The sequence below is a fragment of the Tenrec ecaudatus genome, chromosome 6, assembly GCF_050624435.1.
Source record: "Tenrec ecaudatus isolate mTenEca1 chromosome 6, mTenEca1.hap1, whole genome shotgun sequence".
Taxonomy (NCBI): domain Eukaryota; kingdom Metazoa; phylum Chordata; class Mammalia; order Afrosoricida; family Tenrecidae; genus Tenrec; species Tenrec ecaudatus.
In genome coordinates, this window is record NC_134535.1 from 90,331,932 (window position 1) to 90,352,681 (window position 20,750).

Here is a 20,750-nt window from a genome sequence, read left to right on the forward strand (position 1 = left end):
GGTGGGATCGGGGAAGGAGGGAGACGGGGGAAAAGAAGGGAAACCGAGCTGATTCCAGGAACCCAAGTGGAAGGTGAATTATGAGAGTGACGAGTGCAACGAATGTGTAAGGGTGCTTTGCTCAATTGATGTATGTACAGACTGTAATAAGAGCCTTATGAGCCCCAATAAAAATTTTTTAAAAAAAGACTGGGTGGGGCAGAGGGGTTTGGGGGCAAGGGGCAGGGGTGTGGGAGGTGTTAGAGATTGTTCCTGGGCACTGTGTACTCTCGCTAAGTCTGCCACTATATCCATGTCTCTTGACACTTTCTGCATCACGGATTGTGACCTAAAGGTCTCTTACATACATAAATCAGCAACAAAGTAGATGCATGAAAGCAGTACATAACAGAAATGACATCCCCCAATCTAGACTACTGAGTAGTAGTTCAAATAGCAGGCTGAGAGTTCCAAGAGTTATTTATTATTTATGTACTGGTAAACATAATATGCATATGAAAGCTAGACACTGAATAAGGAAGACTGAAGAAGAATCCATGCATTTGAAGGATGGTGCTTTCCAAGGATGTTTCAAAAGTCACTGACTGCCAAACAAACAAACAAATCTGTCTGGGAAGAAGTACAACCAGAATGCCTCTTGGAGGCAAGGATGGTGAGACTTCATTTTCACATAGTTCGGACATATTGTCAGGAGAGATCAGCCCCTGAAGAACATCATGCTTAGTAGAAGGGCAGTGAAAAAGAAGACAGGTGTAGGCAACTGGACATCCCCTTACAGAAGGGTCGCAGGGAGGAGAGGAACCAGTCAGGGTGCAGTAAGCACCAATAAAACATGCAAATTTCCTCTAGTTCCTTAATGCTTCCCCTCAGCCCCCACTCTCATGACCCCAATTCTACCTTACAAATCCGGCTAGACCAGAGCATGGACACTGGTACAGATCAGCGCTGGAAACGCAAGGAATGCAGGACAGATAAACCCCTCAGGACCAATAATGAGAGTAGTGATACCAGGAGGGGAAGGGGAAGGTGGAGGAGGAAGGGGGAACCCATCATAATGATATACATTTAACCCCTCCCTTGGGGAATGGACAATAGAAAAGTGGGTGAAGGGAGACCTCAAACATTGTAAGACATGAAAAAATAATAATACTTTATAAATTATCAAGGGTTCGTAAGGGAGGGAGGGTGGGGGATGAGGGAGGGGGAAAATGAGGAGCTGATACCAAGGGCTCAAGTAGAAAGCAGATGTTTTGATAATGATGATGGCAGCAAATGTACAAATTTGCCTGACGCAATGGATGGATGGGCGGATTGTGATGTGAGTTGTATGAGCCCCCAGTGAATTGGTTTAAAATAAAAGAAAGAAAAGCAGGAAGGGTCTCAAGGAGAGAGCTTGCCGCAGTGGCCCCAACATGAGCACAGACGTGAGGGTGGCGCGGGACCAGGCCGTGCTTCGTGCCGTAGTACATGCTGCCGCTCTAGGGCAGAACTGACGTGCTGGCACCTGACACCACCCCACCACCACATGAGATCCCCCACCCCTGTCCGAGAGAGATTGGGAGTGATCATTTACAAGTCGATTGCCTGGGTCTTGGGGAGGGCTACTGTAGTGCTTAGCAGAGTCGTTCATGTTTGATTTCTCTTTGAGAACAGTTTGATTTACTCTCGCTTGCTCAGACTAGAGTACTGTTTTGAGGACATGCCAGCAAACCTGCAAATCATTCTTTCACCAGAGACACGTGGAACTTCCTTTCATTTTTCCGAGTGACCCACAGCAGGGTCCTCTGGGAGAATCTCTTCAGAGAAGTTTAGAAAACTTGGGAATGGTCATGGTGCTTTGTTGCGGTGGTGTTTTTTTAAACCTGTATTTTTAAAACTTATTTTCCTCAGTAAGCTGTAGAACTAAGTTGAGCTGTATTTTTGCCACAGTTTCCATTTGGATTTGAAAATGTGTACCAAACCTTCCGAATTTCCTCGGCTTATCCGGTGCTTGGCACTTGGTAGCCGGAGTACAATGCTGGTGGTCATTCTCAGCGCTGCTCGTCTGTGGGGAAGATTTTTTCAGGTTTGGTTTCATGTTAGGAGCGAGTCCTTGGCCTGTGCTGAAGTTCTGAGAATTGAAGTTTTCACATATGGGATCTGGAAACAGATGAGTAAACTCTGATTCAGAAAATCGAAACCTTTCTGTGCTCTTACCCTGCAGGATCAGACCATGAAGCTCATGGAGAGTTCTGCCTGTCCAGTGCTGGACTGTCCAGAATCTCAACAGATCACCTTGTCTCATAGCTGTTGCAAAGTTTGTAAAGGTAAGATTTCGTTCTCTCTCTTTGCGGGTGAGGTTTATGTGCATGCATATGAGACATGCACACTCAGTGGTGGGATTCTCATAATTGATGGGCAGTAAAAGCTGATCCCTGGTGGAGTAGTGGGTCCGCACTTTGTTGCTGACCTCAGGGTCAGAAGTTTGAAACCACCAGCTGCTCCACAGAAGAAAGACAAAGCTTTCCAACCCTGTAAAGCGTTACAGCGTCAGCAGCTCAGGTGTCCCTTCTACCCTGTCTCATAGGGTTGCAATGATCAGAATTGACTCAGTGGTGGTGAGTTTGCTTTTTTTTTTTTTAAATGTTGAGTGCGTGGATTTGATTTTCAGCCAATGTCACTTGTGTGCTGCCACATCTGTCTACTAGTTTGCATGTCAGCTATGATGCTGAGGAGGTGTCTGTGGAGTTTCCAGACAAAGAAAGCCTGGGACGAGAGGTCTGGCAAACTCCTGAAACAGCAGTCAGTGCAAACCTTGCAGATCACCGTTCTATTGTCTCGTTGTGCACGGGCTTACTCTCTGGGGCTGGCTGCACAGGAGCTCACAAACCATGTGCACAGATCATGTTAGGAAGCTGGAAAATTTGCATTAAAATATAAATTTCTATATTCAAATTATCCCCCAAGATGAATCCCATTTTCCTAAAGACGTTCCCATGGGCTTAATGTTGCCCGTTGGGCCCGGGATACAGTAGATAATGCTGGCACGTTTACGGCACCGAGTTTGCACCTGCACTCCCAACCTCCGCTCGGCCACGCGCCCCTCTCTGCAACTCAAGGTCTTTATCTTCTACTCCATGTGTGCTTGCTCTGAGGCAGCCCAGGATTGCCGACGAGTGCTCACAATAGTCGTGTTTATTTTGTGGACAGTCTGTTGCTTGGCAATAGGTTGGGGTCGATATTAATTTCACTTTTGTTTATCATCATTCCGTCCACGATGACTACTTCAAGCCCTCTCTTTTCACCTCCCCTGTCCCTCCCTCCAGCCTAGTTGTCTTCTGAAAAGGCAGCAGCCATTGCCTATGCATTGCTCATTCCGGGGAATCTTGGTGATGGTGGGTCTGGGACTGTTACATGGAGCGCCCTTGTGTTAGGAAGGGCGCTCTAGAGAAACAAAAGCAGGGCACTTACGATTTTATTTACCGTATATGCTCGAGTATAGGCTGACCCGAATATCAGTCGAGGCACCTAATTTCACCACAGAAACTGCATTTAAAATGTGCTGTGAAACTCGTATACATGAGCATATACGGTGTGTATATATATAAGAGGATAAGCTTATACAGTGAGAAGGACTATTAGTCCACACAGCAGTACAGAAAGTTCAGTTCAACTCACTTTCATGGAAGAGTTAATATACTGGAAGTTCTTCAACTCACGTGGGTTATGTCCCGGATTCCAAAGTGAAGGAAGCAGACAGTGGGGTCCTTTCTTGGGCAAGGCAGACTTAGTCTACCTTAAGGCAACAAATATTAGGGTGGTCACCAACTTGGTCACTAAGCTTGTGAGCTTAGCAAGACAGGCCCCAATGGGATATCGAATTCAAGCAATGCAAAGCAATGGGATCCACCAGCCACAAGCTCAAGGAGCCTCAGATTCTAGCGACAATGTCCACTAGTTTCCCTGGACCACAGGTACAGACTGTGGCTCACAGGTTGAGGCAGAGAACTAGCTACAGCAGCAGCACATGCGCTCTAGCATGCTCCGATCCCCAGAGAGCAAGAACGGGGAGGTGGGTCTTGCAGAGACATTCATCTCTTTGTCCTCCAATCAAACCATGATCTGATTAATCCCACATGTTCCTATTGGCCCGGTTGGCACAATAAACTTACCTATCACAGTGTTTTATAGAAAGTTTTTAGTTAAACATAAGAAAACACTGTATGTTCTAGTTTTCAGTAGTTTCTGCTTTCTTTTCTATTGAGGTTTATCCCTCTTTTACTTTGTTATTGTTGTTAGTTTTTTTAAATCATTTTGTTAGGGGCTCATACAACTCCTATCACAATCCATACATACATCAATTATGTAAAGCACACTTATACATTCATTTCCATCATCATTCTCAAAACACTTGTTCTCCACTTAAACCCCTGACATCAGCTCCTCATTTTTCCCTTCCCACCCCATGAGCCCCTGATAATTTATAAATTATTATTGTTTTCAGAAATCCAGGATAGATAAAACTATAGAGACAGTAACCGGCTTAATGGTTTCTTATGGGCATGGCACGGGAGGGTGGGGGAACCGGGGAGCTGATGACCATGAGTACAAGAAGGAAGAAATGTTCTAAAACCGATCGTGGTGATGATTCTACAACTCTTATGCATGTGACATAACCATTCAATTGTATGATATGTGGATTATGTGCCAAATAAAACTGTTGGGGGAAAAAAGAAAACAGTAAAATTAAATCTAGGCAAGATTGTAATGGGCCACCTCAGGAACCAATGGATCCTACCATGAAAGGTTCTTGAACTGGTATTTTATTATGGAATTAAGAATGTAAAGCATCAATTAGACCCTTTTTTCATTTACCCACACAGGGAGGTTCTAATGACCATATCATTATGTAAAATTGGTATCATGTGAAAATTGAAAATAACCATGTCATGTAACAAAGTGGCAGATTACCGCATCATTGCCTGTTTTTGCCACAATTTGAGCAGTTAGTTATCTGTTGCTGCATCGTGTACTACTCTAAAACTAGGTGAGACGTGGTCACATGTGCCGCCGCAATCTAACCTCCTTTGCCGGTTCTGCTGACACCAATTGTCCCTCTCACTGCACTCGACTTCTCTGCTGGAATCAATAACCTTTCTCAGTGGCCACACCCAGAACTCAGACAGAATTCACAATTGTGTGATTTTATGCCCCTTCGCCTCTCAGCCACAAGGGTATTTGGCGTCTATCCCCTCCGGCAAGTATCACAAATCTCTGCCCTCACTATACATGCCCAACGGACACCTCATTCCCAAGCCAGCCTCCTACCCAAGGACCTTCAGCTTTACATTTCTGTGAGCTGCTCAGCTTGCTTGCCACTGGCCTCTGCCTGCAGCTTCACCTGTAAGTTTCTTGTGGTTCAAAGACCTTGCTCACTCATGGCTGTTCTTTGTTGATGGCCTCCAGGTCTCTTCCAGTCCACCCTGTGGCAGTAGTCCAGAGATCAAAAGATGTATATCATATTAGGTAAATATGCTGCACAAGACTGTTTTAGAGTATTGAAGAGCAAGAATGCTACTTTGAGAACTAAGGTGCCCCTGTCCCAAGCCGAGGTATTTTCAATTGCCTCCTATGCCTGTGAAGGTTGGGCATTGAATCAGGAAGACCAGGGAAGAATCAATGCATTTGAATTGTGCTGAAGAAGAATATTGAAAATGCCATGGACTGCTAAAAAGGTGAATTGATCTGTATTGAATGAAGTAAGGCCAGAGTGCTCCTTGGACGTAAGGATGGCAAGACGTTGTCTTATACACTTTGGACATGTTGTCAAAAGAGACCAGTCCTTGGAGAAGGATGCCATGCTTGAGAAAGTGGAGGGCGACAAAAAGCATAAGGCCCTTGCCAGGATGGATTGACATATTGACTGCATCAATGGGCTCAGGCATAAGAACAGTTGTGAGGCTGGCGCAGGATCGTGCAGTGCTGTGTTCTGTTGTGCACACAGTTGCTATGGGTTGGAGCTGATTGGATGGCACCTAACAATGACCACCTGCCTTCCAGCTTCTGAGAGGGCTCATTGCAAAATGGAAAAATCTCCTCTTTAGAGTCCCATACACTTTATCTGCATGTTTCTTCCAGTCACTTGGTGGAAGTTACAGATGATCGCTGGGAGACCAGACTCACTCATTTCACTTCACTGTCTTCAGAGAGCTAGAAATTCAGAACGACTCAGCTAGAGGACTCTTCTGTGCTACTCTTTCTAAGAAGCTGTTTTCCCACACACTGTGGGTCTCTCTCTTTTCACCTACTGTATTTCCTTCACAAGCTGATACACCTCCCTCCTGTAAACACACTCCTTACTTTTAGCCTCTTTTTCTATAGCGACTATAAACTTCATAAATACAGGGGTAATGTTACCATATCTACTTTGTTCAACACTGGATACTTAGAATAGTTCCTGAAAAAGAGTAGGTATTTGAAAAATTTTTTAAATCTGTAATAGGACATCTATAGACATTTGGATTCATTAAATTGTATAAGAAATGATCATGGAGTGGCTATTAGGTGCTATGAACAATAAAGCACATCACTGGCATTTTAGCAGAATGAAAAATGTACTAATGCCATAATTAGACATATACGCTCAATAGATATAGGAAGGCAAATAGGCCTACAAACAAAAAAAGCAAAACCCAAAAGCTCCAAACCCCTGATCATCTAAGTGACAACTCACAACAACCCTGCGGAGGGTTTCTGAGACTGCGAGTGTTTACTGGAGCCGACAACTGCAGCTTTTCCTTGAGAGCCTTTGGTGAGTGTGAGCTACCTTGTATTTAGAAGTCCAGTGCTTACCTGACAAAGCCACCAGGGTGAATAGGACTGGATCCATGAGTATATATCAACTTGAAAAATGACATTTCCCTTTAGGTAATTATATTGCAGCGGGGATGAAGGTATGTCAACTTATGAGCCATAACCAAACACTTAGAGGGAATGTGTCATTGGACCTGGGTTTACAACTATTCTATCAGGAGACACTGAGTTCAACTGGCTTAGCATAGTCCACAAAGTCAAGTCCACATCTTACTTTGATGAGTAGCAACTGTCATCTTAGAAGTTTATGATTGGCTACATCCGGTGCAATTATTGTTGTTTCCCTGTCTGGAATAAAGAAGGGTGAAGTAAACTAAAGGGACATGGTAACAGTTCAAGGTCCTAATGGATTATGTGAACCCCATCCTCCATGACCATTAGACCAGAATTAGATGGTGTCTGCCTACTATTGTCAACCTTTCTGAAAGGTATTCCATATGAATTCCTTGACTCAGTGGGCGTGAAATATAGGATAACAACAAAGTCCAGACATAATGGTCTGATAGAGCCTGGTGGAACCACTGACAAGCTTCACACACCTGGAACTGAACGCATTCATGTGGCTCGACTTTCAGCCCCACAGTAGATAGGCTGGTAAGGAAAAGCGCACTCCCTGGAGCCTGCTTAAAACAAGTCAGCAATCGACCAAAGGGAAGCATTTGCCCAGCGATAAAGCTTAGAAGGCAAGAAAGGATAGGGAAAGGGTTGAGTGGAACTGGGGAAGCCAGGAGGAAGTGGGAAGAGGGCTGTTACCTGGTGGGGATTGTAATCAGTGTCATGATACAAAGTCTGTGTGCAGCGGTGGATGGAGAACCAGTTTACTCTGTACACTTTCATCCAAATCTCTCTTTCTCTCTCTCTCTCCCTATCACTTAGTCTTTGTTTCTTTCTCTCTCTCTCTCTCTCTCTCTCTCATACACACACACACACACACACACACACACACAATAGTACTGTAGTACCACACAATGTAGTATAGTGATGATTTATGTATGTTTCTATGTATTCTTTTTATAATAGAGAACGTATACTCACCTTGATTGGTATAGAGTATCTATATGACTTATTAGTTCTTTCAGTAGATTTGCACCAGAAAATGCATGAAATAATTTTTTTCTCCTTTGTCACAACCAGCTACAGTACTTGCCTGATTCTACTGAAGTAGGTTAGGGAATAGCTTTTAAATATTCCTAAGAGGTTGTCATGGCACTTTTTCATTTTTTTAAAATCACATCATTAGAATTTATCTCAGGTGGTCAAGTACTTGCTGAAAGTCCAAGATGGCTTCGCTCTTAGGCAGAGTGCCTCCCTCTGGACACCCGGAGGACTGGGCACAGCTGGTTCTCCCTCTGCAGCGCCCTTCGCCTCCTCACCCCCTCAGGATGTCTTTCTGTGGCCTCTACAGTTGGACAGTCAGACTTCATAAACTGTGTTTTAGAATTCTTCAACGTGGAGATCTAGGACTGGCACTTCATCCCTTTGCTTTCCGTACGGCATTGGTCAACACAGTCACACGCCAGCCCAGGTAAAATGAGAGGAAATAGGGCCAACATAGCTGGGTGCCGTGTTTAAAAGTTGCAGCTTTTATTTGTTTAATTTAGTAGAACTGTCCAGGGAGTACTCAGAATTAGAGAAGTAAATGCCCTACAAGTTAGTCAAGGGTGAGTATGACATGATTTGGTTAAGAAACAGGGCTAGGAACTTTAAGATACCAAGAGAAAGCATGGCTGCATTCATTTCTTCTTTTCTATACTATGATATTGCATTTGTGATGAAGGTGTATACTACAAATTAGGTTGTCATTTAACAAATTCTATGCATATTGTTCAGTAGCAATTGTTACATTTTTCATAATGTGTCAAAATTCTCATTATTTCCATTCTGGTGGTTCCATGTCCATTAGGATCCCCTGCCCTCTCCCAATTAAAAAAATACTGTTGCTTTAGGGCAAATATTGACTGATTTGTCTCAGGAGGATGATTCTTCAAATGAGCCCTGTACTTACTGGTGATTTGTTCTTTTAGGGGCCAGTCTGCAAGTTAGCTAAAAGGTGACCTCCAAAAGTGGTGTTAGTACTGTTTCAAAGGTACATCCGGGCACGTGTTTAGGGGTTCCTCTAGTCTCTACTAGCCCAGAGGATACAATCTTTCAAACATATTTGAAATTTTGTTCTAAGATTTTCTCCCATTTGGTATGGAACTATTATGTCCCAGGTCAGTGCAGTCAGTAATCGTTGCTAGACACTATGTAGTTTTTCCGGACTCATTCCCTTTGAAGGGCTGCGGTTCCCACAGGCTGTTAGTCCTGTGAAGTGGTTTCTTCATTGTGCCTTTGTTTTCTTTCTCGCTCTTTTGCTCCAGATGAGTAGAGAAAAATCGTTGTATCAGAGACAATTTATTGAAAGCCTTCAAGACTTCAGATGCTATTTGCTGTCTAGGATGTAGAAGACAAACTTTATGAACTTTAGTATGCCAATTGGCCAATTTGTCCCATGAGACTGTGCTTCTGAGCCCTCAGACCCAGTAAACCAATCCTACTTAGTGCTTATTTATGTCGAAGAAGTACGTATTGAATAGTTCAGGAAGCATCAAACAAATGTGGAATGAATACACAGAATTACTGTGCCAAAAAGAATTGTTTTAACCCGATAATCAGGAGCTAATATATGGTTGAGAACCAATGGTATTGAAGGAAAGAGGTCAAGTTGCATTGAAGGCATCAAATAATAAGGCTCCTTAACAAACTCGGGGACAAGGGAACAACAAAGGGACCTAGAATCAATGGCAAGGAGGGTATAGAATGCCTGGGATGTGATCAAGTGCAATGTATCCGAGAGGAATTACTGAGAGCCAAATGAGGGTGAGCATGATGGTGGGACAGGAGGAAGGTGAAAGGAAATAGAGGAAAGAACTAGAAGCCAAAAGCTAGTTGTAGAGGTATAGGTATCGGCATATATATGTAAACATATATCAATTTATAATGATAGGGGTATAAGTCAATGTACATATATTTATATGTATTAAGATAGCAGATGGACTCTGGGCCTTTACTAAAGGCTTCCCTAATCACAAGAACACTTTGTTCTAATAACCTGGCATTCTGTGATGCTCACCTTCCCTACACTATCACTGAAAACAAAATGGATGCATAAGCAAACGCGGTGAAGAAAGCAGATGGTGCCTGGCTATCATAAGATACAACATCTGGGGTTTTAAAGGCTTCAGATTAAGCAAGCTGACCATCTAGCACGGGAGCAACAAAGCCCACATGGAAGAAGCACAGTAGCCTGGGCAATCACAAGGTGTCTATGGGATCAGATATTAGGTATCAAAAGATCTAAAACATACAATTATATCAATACAAATGTGGGAGGTTGTAGTGGAGACCCAATGCTCATCTGTAGACATTTGGACATCCCATCAAAGAAGATCACAAGGGAGGGACAAGATGTTCAGATTGCAGTATAGCCCTGACGAAACACACAACATTCCTCTATGTCTTGAATGTTTCCTCCTCCCCACTATCATGACCCAATTCTACCTTAAGAATCCACCAAGGTTGAAGTACTCACATTGGTACAGATAAGAACTCTGAACACATGTTAATCAGGACAGATAAACCCCTCAGGAACAGTAGTGGGAGCAGCGAGACCATGAGGGTAGGAGAAGGATGGGGAGGAATTGGGAAGGGGGAGAAAGGGGAAACTGATCACAAAGTTGGATATATAAACCACCACCACCACCACAACCAGATCTCTGAGTGAAGGGAAACAATAGATGGTGTAAGATACAAAATAACAACAATAATATATAATTGATCAAGTAGTCAGGAGAGTGGGAGGCAGGGCAGGGAGGGGACAAAAGAGGAGCTAATACCAAGGACTCAAGTAGAAAGAGAATGTTTTGGAAATGATGATGGCAACATATGTACAGGTGTGCTAGATACAATTGAATTATGGATTGTTACAAGATCTGTAAGAATCCCCAATAAAATGATTATTAAAAAAAGACTCCTGGAATTGGTAGAATATTCATCGAAGTGTTTCAAGAAATAGATGCAATGCTAGAAGCACTCACTTGTCTATCTGAAGAAAATTGGAAGGCATGATCTTACTGACTTCCTGGGGAAAAATCCATTTGTGCCCATTACCAAGAAAGTCTATCCAAAAGAATGCAGACATTTAAAAACAATATTGGTATCACATACAAGTACAATTTTGTTGAGGATGATTTTTTTAAGTTGCTGTACCAGTCAACAGTAAACAATTTAAGCCTGATTCAAAAGAGGCCATAGAAGATGGGGAATACTACTGGTGATTTCAGATGAATCTTGGCTGAAAGCAGAGAGGACCAGCAGCTCACTTGTGTTTTGCTGACTGTGCCAAGGCATTTAACTGGATGGATCATGAAAAATTATGGATAGCTTGGTCAAGAATGAGAATTCTAGAACAATTCACCGTGCTCATGTATAACCTGCACATAGACCAAGAGGCAGTTGTTTGAACAGAACAAGGGGACACTGCATGATCTCAAAAAAGGAAAGTGTGAATCAGGGTGTGTCCCTTCAGGAAACCTATTCGATATGTATGTTGAGCAGATCACCCAAGAATCTTTACTGTGTGAAAAATAACATGGCCGCAAGATTCGAGGAAAACTAATTATGCAACCTTTGTTTGCTGAGAGAAGACGGCTTGAAGCACTTCCTGATGAAGGCCAAAGACTCCAGCCGTTATATATGTGAAAGCGAAGCAGTCCAATTTTGGAGTGAATAAAGTTAAGGAAGGGCAAGGAAGAACGGATGACTTTGAACTAAGGTTCATGGTGAACAAAATTGAGTATATGATAGGCTACCAAAAGAATGAATAAATTTGTCTGGAGGAAGCAAATTTGCCTTGCAATGAACTAATTAATTATTTTGGGGTAGCCAGAACTGAGAAGCAAGAATGGAGAGATTTCCTCTCATGAACTTTGGACTTATCAGGAAACTCTAGTCCCCTGAGGAGGACATCGTGCTTTATGAAGGGTGAGCAACACGAGGAAGACAGGTGTGAGGATGGGGTGAACAAGGTAGCATTCCAGACTTTGTCAACAATGATGAGTTTGAACACCAACCCGAAGGCACCTAACAACAAAAACAACAAGCAAGGGGCCTTCAAAAAAGTTTACAGAAAACTTTTATTAAATTTTAATACCACTTTGCATGAATACTTGAAGCCCCTTTGTACTCATATACGCTTTCCCATGCACACAGATAGGAGCTCTGGCGGCATAGTAATTTCACATTGGACTGTAAGCCAAAGGTTAGCAGCTCACAATACCAGCTTCCCTGCAGACTGCCCGCTCTCCTTAACAGTTACAGTCTCAGAAACTCACAGGCAGTCCTGCCTTGCCCTATGAGTGTCATGATGAATCAGCATCAACTCGATGGCAGGAAGTTGAGTTGAGCTGATAGATAAATATGCTTAAATATATATCTTTGCATATATGTATATATATCTTTCACCAGATACATATTTTGGGGTTGTTCTCCTTGTTGCTGCAAAAAAAGTATGTTATAGCATTTATCAAAAACATTCTTTGGTCGAATGGTGCATACTTCATCCATTCCATTTTTTTAAAATTAAGTTGGTATTTTACAAAAAGAAAGTTTGGAAATAAACTAGCGCTCCCAGACTGTCTTATATTAAACTTCTTTATGGTCTTGAAAACTGAAATTCTGATATAATTGATAAGAGATGCGCCATTGGCAAGACTCTCTAAAAACACTACAGCCTTCACATGCCTAAGAAAGCTGAGTGAAAACAAAGAAGAGCAAACTGTGGGTGAATTGATTATTTGGGGGAACCAGGATTGAGAACTACTGATACAGAGAAGGCTCAAGTGAAATTTGGAAAATTGGCCTTTCTTGCAGCATTCAGTACCATTTGAGGGTAAGATTGTTTTACTTTCTAACTTCAGGGATGCAAAATGAAAGCACAGTTTTCTGTCATGCTTTGCCTTTTTAAAATAAAATAAACATATATCATTTTCTTGAGGCTTACATGTTGAGTCAGCTTACTCTAATTTGTGACCGATTCATCTATAGTAAAATTAGCCTTGGGTTTCCAGGCCTGCTTCCCCGGTATTAAAGATGCTGTGCTCAGTGAAACATTTACAGAAGTAAGTTGTTCAACAGCCTTTAGTAAATATTCCCTCGAGGCAGAACATGAGATTAAAGTGTTCACCTTTCCAGTAGAGACTCAGTTAGTGGTTGGAAACCAAGGTGTGGACAGAAATAAAGACCCCAAATCACTAGGCACCAAATTAAATTCAACCAAGACTGTTTTCTAGGTACGGTGCAGCCATCTATCTTCGGTAGCAGGATGTCAGAAGCGGTATAGCAAGAGATTTTTGTTTCATCTCTCTCCCACCCCCGCCCCCACCCAGTGTGAGAGTCCTTCCAAGAAAGCTTATACCAAATTACACCACGACAGTGAGTGATGTAGCTCCTTCACGCCCAACTTTTGGAGAATTCAAAGTTTTCCAAATTATTCAATTACCACATTCATGATTTTTGCTCTCTGTGTATTACTGATAATGCTTTTTAGTTAGATATATTTTTAAGCCTAGTATTAGATCACATTTTCAATTTAGTTTCATGCCAACACAACGGTATCCATGAAATGATGGAGTTATTTAGGTTAATGTATTTCTTCTACACATTGAATGAAGCACCATTAGTAATTTATTTATGCGTATCCGTGTGCATGAACTACACTTTGGGAGATCCTACAATCATTTATCATCACCTCAATAAACGTATGGAGCCTTGGGGGTTATAGTGACCTACACGCTGAGCTGCTGATCACAACATCTGCAGTTAGAGACCACCAGCTGCTCTGCTGGAGAAAGATGAGGCTGTCTACTTCTAGAAATTTTAAAAATCTCAGAAACTAAAAGTGACATTTTTAGCCTGTTCTATAGGATATCTATGAGTTATAGGCATTGAGTTTGTGTTTGAGATAAATTTGTATTCTTTTAGGTGCAATTGATTGAAAACCCCATCAATTGGCTTAAGCATGTGGTAGAGTTTCTTAATACGGCTTTTCTAACTAAGCCTGTAATTTCCACGAAATGATTGGGTGGCACTATGTTAATAGAGCATGTGTAACACGATTCGAGAGGATTGGTCACTTGTTACCACCTCTATGGCTATAAAAATGAGCTATCTTTGAAACAAGAGCAGAGGAAGGATTCTCAGGACCGTTGGAAGTGGCGCACATTGGAGAGCTCTGTCTGAAATGACAGAGGCCACAACCAGAGCCACCAGAGACTCGGGTAAGGAGATAATGAAACAGAAAGGAGGGGCAATGTTGGGTTGAAGAGACTATGAGGCAGAGCAGCAGGTGAGCTTTCTGGCGCATTGAAGGTCCAGGAGGTTCAGGGACCATGTGGCTGAGGTGTTGCTGATTTCTAATCCTGGTCTGTGGAAAACTGTTGGATCCCCGCTTAACCCTTCTTCGTTGCATTGCCTGAGTTCTGCTGGCCACTGCAATGAATTCATTGGCCTGCACATATTTTGCTGCCTCAAATGTTGACTTGTTTGGGGGTATATTTGACCCACTAATTCATAATTGGTGCCAGTTTTCTCTTAGCTCTACTGTTTGAGATACAGAACATACACCATATAGTACCCTTCAGTCTGCTCACTCATAGACGAATCAGGTTACTTGAATGTAGTTTTAGCTAGACTGAGCTAGAAGAAGCCCACACTGGCTTTACTCAACGTGCTTTCTGTTAGACTAAGTTGTAGGTCAAGTTGTACTTCCCGAGATAGTCTTTGAGCCCCGACTTTATGATTACCAACTCCTTGCAGAGCCAACTAAGCAACATGGGTCCATGACAGCTTCCCTGAAAAGTTACATTAAACCTAATTCTTAATAAAATATCCTCTACCTTTTTCTATCTTATCCTGTGATTTGTGGGTCTAAATTCTTCTCATATTTAAAACTAGGATATAAATTAATAGCTTAATTAGCTTAATAGCTGAAAAGATAGTGGAATACAATATCCAAAAAACTTGAGCTGATACAGTCTATCCAACACAATTTCCTCAGACAGTGCCCCAAATAACCCCAGGAGCAGGCCTGCCAACCAACACATTACACCATAACCTTTGTCGTCGTCGGCGGGCTGTGATATCAAGTGCAGCCTGGAAGTCAGATGCCGTGGAAAGTCAGGACAGGTGGAGTCAGAATAGGTAAAGGATGATGGGAGGCTTATCTGGCTCTTCCTTGGAGCAATAGGGAAGCCAGAACAAGTCAGACGCCTGCCTTCCACACTGCTCTCACAAACAATACATGATACATAGGACGCTGAGTCAAACAGTATTATTGCTTCTAATATTCCAGTTCATATATGCATAGATTTATTTCAAACAAAGCCCCGTTGGAACAAATCTTGGCAACCTGTAGATGGCTGTAGACAAAAATTCTCAGTGATGGGTTTGTCTTATGGTACCTTAAAAAATAAGGAGTCTAATCAAGATAGCAGCTTCCGGGGGTAGCCGATGGATCAATCAAATTCAAGGCAGGAAGTTCAGGTCAGAAGGTTATAGCTGCGGTTTTTTTGTGAATTCCGAAAGGATAATCTAGATAGACTTTTCTCGAGGGACATAAAATGATCAGGGGAGGGGGTGCGGCTTATTATAAGGCAGTTTTAAGAAAATTTAAAACTGCATTGATAGTATAAAGGCTGAGTGAAAATGATATACCAATAAAACTGTTGGGGTTAAAATAAAAAGGAGAGAGCTGGCAATTTTTTATTAGCTAGAGCCGTCTATTGTTGAGTCGTAATTTTCCACTTTAAATCTTCTTTTTCTCCAAACTCTAAGAACGTTTAAAAGGAATATTTAGCAGGCATCTGTAAAGGATACCAAAACTGACATGGTGCAAATCAGAGCACAAGTCTTTGGGGAAGGGTTACAAAGAAAAACTGCCTTCCAGCGTGTAGCCCTAAATGGAGGCTATATTAAGACATAGTAGCTTCATATTTTGATTTTTTGTTTAATAAAAGTTTATATTATTTTGCAGGGTCATTGACAGACTTGCTGTCATAATAGTTTAATTCTTTAATGGAGGGTAAACTGGCTTGTGGTGAAACTCAGTTCTGATCTCTGGCTCTTTATCTAGCATCTCTGTTTGGCTTCTTTGAATTGATTTTATTTTAAGGCTCTAAGCTTTTTTTTTTTTTTTAAGATCCTTTGTGTCATAGTAGATTTTGCCTCAGACTGTGAACCTTGAGGCCAGCAGTTTGAACCTACTCGCGTCTCTATGTGAGCTTTCTGCTCCTACAGAGATTTACAGCCTTGAAAAGCCTAACATAAGGTCGCTGTGACTCAGAATCGACTTGATGGCAGTGTGTGTGTGTGTGTGTGTGTTTGAAAGTAGACCACCGACAGTGTTATGTTCCCAACATTATGACACTCAGGTAGGTGGGGAAAAAGTTCAATGTCCTCAGATAAGGAATAAAAGTTTCAGAATTGAATTTCAATGTACATTCTTAGTCTGAACTAGATCACATGTCCTGACGCGAACAATTACTGTGTCTACAATAGTAGAGTGCATTGATTGTGTGTGGCTTCATCTTGTGAAGGATTTGAATCATTTTCCTATGTGTACCAAGACTTACAATAGGGTGACTAATTTACCAAAAGTGTAACTCTTTTAATAGGTGCTTGTAATTTCATTGAGCTATAATTAATTAGCACATCACACAATTCAGTAGTTCAATTGTATAAAGAAGGGTTGTATAATCAGCACCACAATCAGCTTTGGAACTCTTTTCCCTTCTTGTGCCCATTGAGAAAGACACCCATTTCCCTTACTTCCCCCACCCTCCCTTTCAGAGCCCCCAGCCAATCGTCAATCTACTGTCTTCTTAATTCCGCCTATCCTCCTTTCTCTGTACAGGTAAAAATACAAAACAACAAACAAGGACCCAGCAACAGTGACCTTATAAAACAAGCAAACACCTCGATCTAAGAGAAAGTGGGAGAATATTCAAATTTAGATTAAAGTTACATAAGGTCGGAGACTGATCAAGTTACCAAGTGTTACATTCCAGCCAGTATAAATCTGCTAAAATCTGTTTTATGATGTATTTTATCTGATAGAAGGACTGTTAACCTTCCTAGCCTATTCTCATTGGGAATTCACCAGGGACTCAATCCAAATAAGGATAACCGAATTATGGGCGCTATAGCAAAGGTGGTGGTTGTGGTTGGATGGTTTTATGTCAAATAGACACTCCTGGCTAGGGTTGGAGCCAAATCGGACAATCAAGTGGTAGTTGGATGACTCCTCATTGGGGTACAGCCTTTAGTATTTGGGTGAGGGCCTCTGGGAACCGACTCTCTCTGCCACTTTGCCTTCTGCTTCACTGTGATCTTGTTTTATCATTCTGTGTCATGGGCATGTCCCTCATGAGTCTGAAAAGGAACTTAAGGACTAACATTGAACTAATGGACTTGAATTGGCCTGGGCTGGAATGGCTTCTTGATATATACCATATGTACCCGTGTCTAAGCCAAGTATTTTTTAAATCATTTTATTGGGGGCTCATAACAACTATTCTCACAATCCATGCATACATCAATTGTATAAAGCACATTTGTACATTAATTACCCTCATCATTCTCCAAACAACTGCTTTCCAAGGAAGCCCCTGCTTCAGCTCATTTCCCCCCATCCCTCCCTGCTATCTCCTCCCACATGAACCCTTGATAATTTGTAAATTATTATTTTGTCATATCTTACACTATATAACATCTCCCTTCTCCCACTTTTCTGTTGTCCATCCCCCAGGGAGGAGGTTATAGGTAGATCCTTATAATCTCTACCCCAACCTCCCTCCACCCTTCCGGTATTGCCACTCTCACCATTGGTCCTGAAGGGATCATCTGCCCTGGATTCCCTGTGTTTCCAGTTCCTATCTGTACCAGTGTACATCCTCTGGTCTAGCCAGATTTGTAAGGTAGAATTGGGATCATGATAGTGAGGGCGCAGGGTGGGCGGGGGGTGGGGTGGGTGGAAGCATTTAGGAACTAGAGGAAAGTTGTATGTTTCATTGTTGCAACACTGCACCCTGACTGGCTCATCTCCTCCCTGTGACCCTTCTGTAAGGTCATGTCCAGTTGCCTACAGATGGGCTTTGGATCCCCACCCCACACTCCCCCTCATTCACAATGACATGATTTTTTGTTCTTTGATGCCTGATACCTGATCCGTTCAACACCTCGTGATCACACATGCTGGTGTGCTTCTTCCATGTGGGCTTTGTTGCTTCTGAGCTAGATGACTGCTTATTTACCTTCAAGCCTTTAAGACCCCAGACTCTATATCTTTTGATAGTCAGGCACCATCAGCTTTCCTCACCATATTTGCTTATGCACCCATTTGTCTTCAGCGACCATATTGGGCAGGTAAGCACACAATGATATGATTTTTTTGTTCTTTGATGATAAGCCAAGTGTTCAGCACATTCTTAAGGCAGTTTTTGTGGTAAAAGTAGGTGTCTCGGCTGATATTTGGGTTAGCTTATACTCAAGTATATATGGTAAGTACTTCTTGATCTAAAGCTCTTTCTTACATGTCTATGAATGTGCCTGAACTTGTTTCTCTCGATATCCTCACCTAACACTGTGGTGAAGAAACCAGATTGGAAAAAAAATAGCATCTGGGGTTTTAAATGCTTTTCTTAAACAAGAAACCATCTAAATGAGTGATCAATTATTTTCACAAGGAAGTAGAACAACAGCCTGTGTGATCCAAGGATCACAAAAAATAAAATCCAAATTTGAAAAAGGGACCACCTTTAGGAAAGTTTATTAGATATAAACCAGCACCTTGAGCGAGTGCGTTCTGGGACTGAAGGCTCAGGATCACAGCTGTGGGGGATAGTAGCACCTGCTCTTTTGAGGTGAAGAGCAACTGGTGTCAATACCGCTCTCTGCCTTGTCTGAAGGAAAGAAGGTTGGTGAAAATCCAAAGACTCGCAGACACAATTAGTCCAATGGACTGATGGATCATGCACACATCCATGTCCACACCTGTGGCCAGGAGAACTGTGTGATGCCTAACTCCCACTTTCCAACGTGCTGACAGGGACACAATAAGGGGTGGGTGACAGGGGGTGAAAATGGAACATAATCTAAAATAATAAAACAGAGTTCTTATTGATTGGATAGAAAATGATGGAAAACACAAGTCTATGGCGTTTAGTCACCCTCAGGTCTGGGTTTATAAAAATCATCTCACCTTTGTGTTAGAAAAAGCATTTAAGCATTTGCCCAGGAAAGAAGAGGAATGAAACCGGCAACACTGGTGTAAAGTGGAAGACCAAATACATATTGAGGAGTGAGTTAAAATAAAATGCGTATGAAAATTGTTAAATGCTAACCTGATGACCTGCTCTGTAAATCTTCACCTAAGTCACAATAGAAAACAGAAAAGAATAAGTAGAATGCACATATATGTTTATGAATAAAGGAGAAACTGAAGGAAGGATTGCTATGACATAGACTTTTTCTATCGACTTGCCTATTTGAATTTTTTTTTCTGTAATATGAAACCCAATATATTTCCTTTGTAGGTTATTTATTAACACTCTTGTAATAGTAATTTTTAACAAACCTATGTTTACTGTGCTTTAAAATCAATGATCTCATTTGAACCTCACGTTTTTGTAAGACAGATATCCTAATTTTACAGGTGAGAAAATCCAAAGGCTTAGAAAGGTTAATTAACTTACACAGCTAGTAAGTCACTAGCTAATAAGTGTAGAGATGGGTTGCAAGCCCAGGTCTCTCAACTCCACAAGCTAACCACATATGAATTGAAATATAATTATCAAGGTGACAGGAACATGCCTTATTGCCAATCCATACTATGGTTTTTATTTTTAAATATTCCCTATAGATGGAAAGCAACTTACTTTCATCAAATCTCAAATTTATGCCCATCGTTAGTTAGCCTTTTGACTGGCATTTGGTATCCAAACCACAAAACCAGGCAATCCATTTATTTGTTGAGAGAATAAATCAAAATTACCATTCGACAATTTCTTAAGAGTAAAATAAAATGTGATTAATTGGAAACTTCTCTTAAGTTTTTTGGTCAATAGAAGCTTGTTTGATAAAATATAAACGAAAACAGGCAAATCACACTGCTGTCTCATACTGGAGAATTCTTGATGCTGAGGCGGGTGATCCCGCCATTAATAAGGCAGGTCTGAAAATGATTTTCATCGACACAGGTGGCAGAGGGCAGACATGATACGAGGAGTCTGACAATTTAGAGAAGGGAAAGTGTAGCAAAGTGAAAAGCTGAGAGATAGTTTTGAAAACAAAAATCCACGAGAGAAGAGCAAAAATGGCATGTTAGTCATAATTGCCTGGAAGTCGTTGGAAACTATAGGGAATGATGTACAGCGATTTCGCGTTGTGTTAGAACATGATTTCTTGATTCGAAGTTTCTTCCTGTTTTGTTTTGGGAAATTTGTCTTAATTTAGAGTAAGTATAAAGTGCTTGTTGGAAGTTTTGATAATGTGCTGAGCCATTGGGATAGTGGCGATGGCTTTTTAGCTGAAAGTACTCCCCCTGGGGCATTGTAAAACAGAAAAAAAGAAAACAATGAAATTCATTTTAAGAAATGTGGTCTCAATTTAGCTACTTATAGAAGGAAATTAAAAGACTTGAGGAGAGTGCATTTTCAGCTTTTCATCTTAAGAATGAACATTGTACTTCTAAATGTTCATTGGTAAAACACGAGCATTTAGAACATGAAGAATCTTGTCAAGAGAGGGGTTGCCTAGTGATTGAAGTGCCGTTCCGGACGCTGCATTTTGATGGTCTTAATAAT

The 20,750-nt window shown here is 41.6% G+C and overlaps 1 protein-coding gene across 1 annotated transcript in view; it reads left to right on the forward strand.

The window, feature by feature from the left end:
* NELL2 (neural EGFL like 2) overlaps positions 1 to 20,750 on the forward strand; it is a 449,535-nt gene that overhangs the window by 207,544 nt on the left and 221,241 nt on the right. The window contains exon 12 of the mRNA XM_075553021.1: positions 2,204 to 2,306. Coding sequence (XP_075409136.1) covers positions 2,204 to 2,306 — 103 coding nt within the window. The remainder of the gene's footprint in view (positions 1 to 2,203; positions 2,307 to 20,750) is intronic.